The 9390-nt window shown below is 33.0% G+C and overlaps 1 protein-coding gene across 1 annotated transcript; it reads left to right on the forward strand.

Moving 5' to 3' along the window:
• Positions 1–465: 465 nt before the first annotated feature.
• On the forward strand, positions 466–2399 carry LOC132068223 (uncharacterized). Its single transcript, XM_059461744.1, has 3 exons — positions 466–722; positions 1067–1148; positions 1336–2399. The coding sequence occupies exons 1-3, from the start codon at positions 699–701 to the stop codon at positions 2136–2138; spliced, it is 909 nt and encodes a 302-aa protein (XP_059317727.1). The 5' UTR covers positions 466–698; the 3' UTR covers positions 2139–2399.
• Positions 2400–9390: the final 6991 nt, after the last annotated feature.

Genomic DNA, 9390 nt, shown 5'->3' on the forward strand with positions numbered 1-9390 from the left:
CATTTTAATTAATTAAAAATCAAATATATTTATCCAGATATTAGAACAACAACATACCCAGTGTTGTCCCACAAGTGGAGTCTGGGAAGGGTAGAATGCACGCAGACTTTATCCTTACCTTTGTGGGATATAGAGGTTGTTTCCAGTAAACCCTCGACTGGAAAGAAAAGAGAAGAATGTGAAGCATGGTATCAAGAAAAATATGACAACAAAATAGCAAGATAAACAACAAATGAGGCAACATATAGTAATAAGCATTGAAGGAAAGAAACTAGGCGATTACTAACTAATACTAATTAGGAGAACTCGTCTACCTACTAACCTTCTAGCCTAATCCTTGATTTATCCAGATATTACAAAGGCGAAAATTAAAATTTATCAATGATAAAAATTTAAAAGTACTACTATGCCAAAAAAAAAATAAAAATTGAGCAATTAATCTTATATAGCCTCCTCATACCCCACCGCCAATAGAGGCTGCTAATCTTGATGATTTCATGAATTTTAGCTTGTACACTTTCTCTATCCTAAGCCATCTCTCCATCATTCATGTTCATACTATAAAACTACACCTTTTTCTTTTCCCTTCTCAGTTTCCCCATGCCCATAGACTAGTTATCACCAAGAGAACTAATTCAATTATCTCTGAATTCTGATCCATCATCACTTTCAAGTACCAAGATTCTTAGTTCTCAACTATGGGTGGTGACAAGACTGAAAAAGTATGTTATCTTTACTCTTTAATTTTCCCTATTTCCTCAGTTCATACATTATATATAGAGACATGAAAATAGGTCATTTTTAGATTATGTTGCTAGGTACTTGAAAATATCGACCGATGCAGGTCGGATTCTCCAAACATAGTGCATTTTTAGAGGATTCTCCACGAATACAACATATTTTTGGAGGATTAGACTCGAATATGGCAACATTTTTTAAGTGTCCGAACAACAGAGTTTTTAGAAGTGTCTGAATTATTGTAGTATATGAGAAATTAAGTTAAGAGATGTGAGATTATGTTACTTGATCAACATCTATTAATATATATATCTCTTCCGTTAAATAGGCCACCACAATGGTGCTAAAGGTTGATCTTCAATGCTCAAGCTGCTACAAGAAGGTCAAAAAAGTTCTCTGCAAATTCCCTCGTGAGTCTCTTTGCAACTCTAAATTTATGGCAAATTTTCACTTTTTAATTTAAAAAAAATATATATATTTCAATGGACAACGGGGATACTACTTTTATAAGGACAAGATATGTATGGATGAGAACTGAGTTGGTTTAATTTTTGTTTTTGTTTTTTGGTTTGTGATGTTTAATATTTTGGACAAGAGAAATTCGAGACCAAGTGTATGATGAGAAGGCCAATACTGTTACCATCACTGTATTGTGCTGCAGTCCTGAAAAAATTCGTGACAAATTGTGTTGCAAAGGTGGGGGAGTAATCAAGAGCATTGAGATCAAAGAGCCCGTGAAGCCCAAGGAACCCGAAAAGCCCAAAGAGCCCGAAAAACCGAAAGTGCCCGAGAAGCCTAAAGAGCCCGAGAAACCAAAAGTGGTCGAGAAGCCTAAAGAGCCCGAGAAGCCCAAAGTGGTAGAGAAGACTAAAGAGCCCGAAAAACCCAAACAACCTGAGAAACCCAAAGAGCCCGAGAAGCCCAAACAACCCGCGAAGCCTAAGGAACCTGAGAAGCCAAAAGAACCAGAGAAACCAAAAGAGCCTGCAAAACCCAAGGAACCAGAAAAGCCCAAAGAACCTGAAAAGCCCAAAGAAGCACCAGTAGCTCCACCGCCACAACCACAACCGCAACCACAACCACAAAATCCACATGCTCAAGAGCCGGTGATCGTGATGCCAGTTCAAGGATACCCACAAATATCCGCTTCAGGGTATGGATACCCACAACAACCCGCTCCGGGTTATGGTTGCGGGCAATGTTACGAAAGCTATACCGGGGGCCCATGTCATCATTGGTATGGACAACCAGTACAACCACCTCCACCGGCCCCATGCTACAATACGTATTCATACGGATATGGGCCCGGGCCTGGGACATATGGGCTCCCAAGAGGCTGTTATTTGAACAAATGTGATTACTTAAGTGAAGAAAATGCATCTGGATGCTCAATTATGTGATGTGACGAGAGGTGATCCGTCATATTGGGTTTGGGCCCATATTACCTTTTAATAGGGCCTCCTCTCCAAAAGTCCACAACAAGTTTGGATCTATCCGGCTATCTTTTTGTGTGTCATTATTATTACTATTATAGATAGACAAACAATGCATAAAAGAAAAGTTGATAAGAGAGAATAATTTGGTGACCAGGTTACTGGTTAAGTTGTCTTGTTACATAATTCCATAAAAAGTTTATTAATAAAAAAGCAATTTGTTGATCATTCTTCCTTTTTCATGATAAAAGAAAACAGGTCTTTTTTCTAATATTAGTCTTTAGTATAGTAATATTGAATCTTTTATTCTTTATAGCTTCCACCACTTTGTGTTCTATGCAAGCATGAATTTGGATTTTTAAATTCTTCTTTGCTACTATCTCGAGATAGTATAATGACAAAACAATGCCTCAATCATGAACAAGTTCATATAGCTGATTCCAACTTATTTGGTGTTGATGTATTGTTGTTGTTGCTGTAGTATCTCGAATTGATGGTGAGCCGATTGAGGTTAAACACGTTTAGCATATAATCTCTAAGAATATTTAATTCAGTATAAAGTCAATGATGAATGCAAAATAAGAATAAGCTATATACAGAGTCACAATCATGAGTGTCGATGTCAGAAAGTCTGCTATTTTTTTCATTACTCAAGCACTCACAGGAAAGTACTACTCAAGCTTAGGCCTAAATATGCTAGTATCAACAAATAAGTCAGAAGGTTTTCTTCTCTCTCCATTACTATTCCTACAAAAAAAGTTTAATCCTATAAAATAAAAAATTACCCGGTTCAAAGACCCCCCCTCGGGAAAGAACCAAGGCCATAAGAAAATCCAAGGGGGCGGATGATGAATGTCACTAATGAGGGACTTAAGAAGTTACAAAAGAAAATCAAAGAAAATAAAAAAATCTTTTTCGAATTTTCAATTTTTTTCTTCATTTTTTCATTTTTTTTTTCTCGACACTAAGACTCAAAACTAATAAAAAAAATCGTAAGGCATATTAAATCATCATCCTCAGCTTTACCAGGGACGTATTTCCCACCCCATACTTAAAATCATGCAATGCCCTCAGTGCATATAGATGGAAAAAATAAAAACAGGTAAAGCAAGAAATACTCCCTGGGGCCCTCTAGGGCCTAGCTAGCAGCATAACCTCAACATTAAGGGTCGGCACGACCCCACACTTAAGCTCAAACATGCTCCTCAGCTTTCAACTTCGAGTACTCAGACTTCCCCTAATCTGCAAAACAAAAACAAACAAACCAAAACGTAACACTATAAAAATAAAATAAATAAAAATAAAATACAAGCTGGGTTTCCTCCCAACAAGCGCTTGATTTAACGTCGCGATACGACGTGAATCAACTTTTTCCTCCACCTCGAACTTATGAATTTCACCCCTAATTTTGCATCAAATTTACTATCACGCTTCTGGGGCGGTAGTGTAAAAATATAGGAACCAAGCAATAAGTGTCGCATCTTGCACTTCTTGGCCCTTAAGTGAGGAATGTCGTTTCGTCTTTTTGGTGTGGCAAATTTTAGGATATAAGGGTCTTGTTCCTCAATTATACACTTCTCCAAAAGCTTGGAGGGCTCGATTTTCATGTCGCCAACCAAACTTAATGTAGAAAAATGTTTAGAATGAGGACCAACACGCCCCAACTCTAAAATTGCATTATTTTTGTCATCCTCACTTTTGTACACTTCCTCAACCTCGGTATCATCAACAATAATTTTATTCAATGGTTGGAATTCCTCTTTCTGCTCCAAATCGTGACTGCTATCCACGACAATTGGTAGTTGGGCATCAGACGCCTCAACCTTTTTATTTAATTGAGCCTGCAGGTCGTGGATATCTGAGCCAAATTGGTCTATCTCTTGTCCGAGCTTTGTTCTTTCTTCCATGAAGTATGCCATGTCACCTTTAATTTCATCAAGATAATCCCCCCATACCTCTAATCGTTGAGCTCGAACCAATAGCCAAGTATCACTCACAATATCAACTTTGTGAAAATCACTTGAGAGACTATAACAACACTTAGGACACTCTTTCCACTGACCATCACACCATTTACAAAAGTTCCAATCATAGGATTTAGAAGGGTCGCATAACATATCCCGTATGATCCAAATTTTAGAACAATTTTCCCATAAGTGGGGTCCTCCACAAAGTGCACAAAAATCATTAAAATATGAATACCCATCATTCGATAAATTTTCATTCAAAGATGCCATTTCAAGAAAAATACCAGAATATTAAACAAAAATAAAATAAAATAAAAAAAACTTGAATAGACAAAAGAAAAGTCTAATCTAGATAAACAATTAATTTCTAAGTCCTCCGCAAAGGCGCCAAAACTTGTTGCTCCCAAACGCACAAGCAAGTATACGCGGTCGTACAAGTAATATAAGATTTTTTAGGTCCAAATATCGTACCCACAAGGACTTTTGATTAAATATTTAATAAATTCAACAATACTAATTATCTACACAAGAAGTAAAATCTCAAGATATAATTATTAACTAACTAAAAATAAAAGAAAGCAAATAATGAACTTCAACCAAGAAAGAACAAATTTTTTATCATAGAAGAGATAGATCTAGGGCTATGACCACTAACAATCCAGTTGAGCCTTCAAATCGTTCTACCTATGGGTTACTAGTTGACGGGTTAATTATAACTTTATGAGTGTCTTCCGAGTTGCTCACAAGCCTGTAGTGCTACTATGACGCCTATATTCCTAGGGTCGTCAGAGGTAACAAGAACGCATTTACTTCTCCGTATTCAACTAAGCAAGGCTAAAAGGTATATTCCTATCCTCATTAGTGAAATGATTAATCGAACAGGTTCTATTTATTCTTATTACGCATGCAAATTCTCTATCCCTAGTTCAATTCACACGCCACAGATAGTGTCTAACTATTTCGTCAAATAATCAAATAATTAAGATCAAGAATAAATAAATAACCCAAAGATGAAAAATTAATAGATAAAAACGATAATCAAACATCAACTTTCATGCTAGAGTCAAAACTTTAGAATTAAAGAGTTTAGCTCCATATAGACATGGAGGAAAAACAACAAATCATCCGAATAAAAATGTAAAAGACAAGTATTACGAGAGAAAGAAGGTAAAACTCGTAATTACGACCTCCACGACGGCTTCAAGCTCTCCTTAGGTCCAAAATACTGAACTAAGGGTTTCAAATTATCCAAAGTTATCTAAAACTCTGTCTTATGGACTATTTATAGTGTAGAAATAAAATCCAAACAAAATTAACCGAGTCCAAAACAAATTGGGAGAATTTTTAGTCCCAAAATGTTTCAGTGCGTCGGACTGAAAATAAGCTACCAAATTGACTGTCGTAATCCACGCGTCACTGAACATAGTTGCTGCCACGTTAAAATTTTATTCCAAAGTCAGCAATTGAAATTTACAATTCTTCCAATGATTGAAGTAATGATGATGTCGCCACTTGTCTCATCTTTTCTTTTTTCTTTCTTTTCTCTTCCGTGTTTTATAGTACAATTTTGCTCCAAATCTCTTGGTCTTCGTACGGTTTTATTCCTATATAATAAAATATAATATTAAGAAAAAAGAAATATAATTTGTACTCAAAAGACGATTAAAAGTACTAAAATGTGAGATAACAATGAGTAAATATATGCATTTCTAGGCTCAACGTCAAAAACTCTTAAGTGGAAATGAGAATTGTCGAAAGAAAAGCAAGTGAATCATAATGAAGCCAATTCTTTGATGTTGTTGAGATTAATTTGGTGCTAAGAAAGTGAATATTGATTAAAAATAGAAAAAAAGTAAGCTTATGATTTCTATTATATGGGTCTTTATTGGTAAATCATTTGATATTGAATATTCAATGATGTAATGATGCTGTTAAAACCTAAAATATTTCACTCTTACTTAATTAAAATATTTTCACTATTACGACTCAATAAAAAGTAACAAGATCACATGATATAAGAAGAATGTTCAATGCCCAAATAAATCAATAGATCGAAAAATTTAATGTTCTCATATTTATTTATTCTGATCGTTGAGTTTTTTTCTTCCAAAAATATATTTGTCAGATCCAATCAATTTATCCCACAAGCTGGGGTGAATACATTCTTGCAGCGCTTTTTTTTCCTTTTTAAAAAGCTCGACTATCGAGAAAGTTGTTTAGCCCTCTGAAAAATTAACATTTACACATATAACATATTCATGGTAGTGTTTGGTGTTTCTAAATATGTTTAAGGTGGATTATATCCTTATTCATTTTAGTGGCATTATTATATCTTAATAATTGAAAGTTTTCATCATTTCAACCATGTTAGTTTTTTCTACTTTTTGTCAAATTCATCATGGAAATGGACATTTTAGAAAAAACCTTTTCAAGATTTACATTATTAGATGAAGGAAATTGAAGCCTTTTGATAAGGTAAGGATGCTTAAATGTCAAGTAGGGCAAGGAGAAGCTTTAGAAAGTTAACAATGGTGGCTTCTAGCTTGCAAAAATAGCACAGGAATAGTCCAACAACATTTTTATATATGGACAGAATATTAAACATTGGAAAATGGCCAGCTTGCAATTTATTAAGACTTAAAATTACGCAGAGGATATCGACAATTAGGATATATGGCTCTTTAACTTGATTTTACGATTTTGCAGAAACCTGTGTCATGTAGAGATACGGTGAAATATTGAGATAAGACATAAAAACACACCTAAACTCCGACGAAATTGACTACACATCTACATGCAGCAAGTGCAAACACACGCTTATCCAAAACTTAAAAAAAGGGTCTTAATATCTTTTTTCATTTGATTCTTTGAAACTAAAAGACCAAACCCTTCTCCTCCATCAAGTGATTATCTATATATAGTCAAACCTCTCTATAACGACACCCGCATATATAACAACGTACACTACAAGAAAACATGGAATTAGCGACGGGCAAAATTTCGTCTTTTTTTGGTAATTAACCATCTAATATCATTTAGCTACGGATTAGCAAATATTTGATTATAAGACAAAAATCTAATTATATATATATTTTTATTTACGATTTTCCTTCGTTATACGAATTAGCTAGGGATTATTAGACAAATGCCCATAGCAAAATAATTCCATGTTCTCTTGTAGTGAACATCTCTATCTATAACTAACGGCTACGCAGAATAGAAGTTTTTCGGGAACCGATTTTTTATGTTATATTTAACTTCTCTATAACAACATTTCACCTATAACAGCAACAACAAACTTTATAACAATACGCACTTTGTAAAATTACCCCCCATATAACAATTATCTTCTTTTTTTTGGTAATAAAATATTAACCATCTTTATAAAAATAGAATATCTATGATTACCAATAATAAGTGTAGAGATTTTGACCAAATATTTGATCCTTTAATACACTATTTATGACAAAAAATATCATATAAATATATATATTTTTATCATTAAATGATTTTCCTTCGTTAGACAAAGTGTGATGAAGCTTAGAATTTGACAATAAAAATGAAAATTAGATTTTATACAACTTTTTGCCCATAACGGCAAAATATTATTTAAATGTTAATGCTATTATAGGTGTATAATAACCATTCTCTATAATTTTAATTGCATCTTTAAAATTTCGAACCTAATTCACCATAAATAATTAGGTATTTCCTTAACTTTAAATAAGAGAGGTTTGACTATATATTCAATAAACTAAGTGTGCCTTCTAGATGTTGTGAACCTAATTTAGTAGTAAAACAGCAAAAAGTTAATAGTAATTGGTAGTGGGGATTTCTGAATTTTGATGATCTATGTTGTTCGGATTCTTTAAAAATGTCGATGCGTGTGTGTCAGATTCTATAAAGTAGTGCATTTTGGAGCTCGAGTACCATCGGTGATAATATCGGGAGTGTACTTACCTTGTTATGGAGTTCTACTTCTTATACAATTATTAGTACTCTTTGTTGAAACTGAACTTTTTTCTGAGTGAATTACTTAAAAGGTCATTCAACTATAGCAAATTCACTACCAAAGTCACTGATGTTTGTTTTATATCAATAAAGTCACTCAAGTTAGAGTAGTATATCAATAAAGTCATTATAGTCAAAAAGCTAAGGAATAATTACATAAACCTCCCCTCAAGTTTAATTTTGTTTAACTTGCCTCCTTTGTGGCTATGCTTACCTCTCTTATTTTAATTTTCTTATAATAATTTTTTAACCTAATTATTATTAACACAAGAAAATATAATTTAACTAATTTGTCAATTATGATTTTGTTTAATTAATTTTGTAAATGTTTTTTAAGAAAAAAATTATTTCCAACTCCATTATTATTCACGTGACATATATATTTAAAATCCTTTTTTTTTAGCTATATATCTTAAATTTAAAAAGTTATTTAGCAATGAGATTGCCGAAGAGGCAGAGGCATTTGTTGTCGAATTCTGAAGATGAAGAAACAAACCCATTTTTGGATTTCATGTTTTCGGGGTCTAAAGCTCTGTTAATGGAAATTTGCGGTTTTGATGATTTAAAGGAGAGGATGCATGAGTGTTATCTGAGCTTGGGAAGCTTGCGTTACAATGAATCAAGTAATAAAGGCCGGTCATTTTTTCTTACTAGACATAATTAGATGCTGATTTTGGATCAATCACCTTATAAAACCATTTTCTGTTGGATGATATATCAAGATAAAAAAAGATTTTAGATATATATGCCACGTGAATAATAATGAAATTGGAAATTATTTTTCTTAAAATTTTTTTACAAATTTATTAAACAAAGAATATAAAAAAAATTGACAAATTAGTTAAATTATATTCTCTTATATTAATAATAATTAGATTAAGAAATTATTATAAAAAAATAAAATAAAAGAGGTAAGCATAGCCACTAAGGAGGTAAGTTAAACAAAATCAAACTTGAGGGGAGGTTTATATAATTATCCTTTAGCTTTTTGGTTATAATGACTTTGTTGATATGCTATTCTAACTTGAATGACTTTATTGATATAAAATAAACATCAATGACTTTGATAGTGAATTTGGAATAGTTGAATGACCTTTTAAATTATTCACTCCGTTTTTCTTTTATTGCTCTTCTCTTTCGATTTTCTTGGATTCAACTTCTTTGGCTTTTTTCAGCATCTCAATTTTCTTCATAAGAATCTAGAAAAACCAAATATGAAAAGAAAAAAAGAAGTTAAAAGA

Source organism: Lycium ferocissimum, chromosome 8, assembly GCF_029784015.1.
Source record: "Lycium ferocissimum isolate CSIRO_LF1 chromosome 8, AGI_CSIRO_Lferr_CH_V1, whole genome shotgun sequence".
Classification (NCBI taxonomy): Eukaryota; Viridiplantae; Streptophyta; class Magnoliopsida; order Solanales; family Solanaceae; genus Lycium; species Lycium ferocissimum.

Coding starts and splice junctions, on each gene's coding strand:
- LOC132068223 (XM_059461744.1), top strand. CDS start 699: ATGGGTGGTGACAAGACTGAAAAA. Junction 723..1,066: donor GTGGTGACAAGACTGAAAAA/GTATGTTATCTT, acceptor TCCGTTAAATAG/GCCACCACAATGGTGCTAAA. Junction 1,149..1,335: donor AGTTCTCTGCAAATTCCCTC/GTGAGTCTCTTT, acceptor TTTGGACAAGAG/AAATTCGAGACCAAGTGTAT.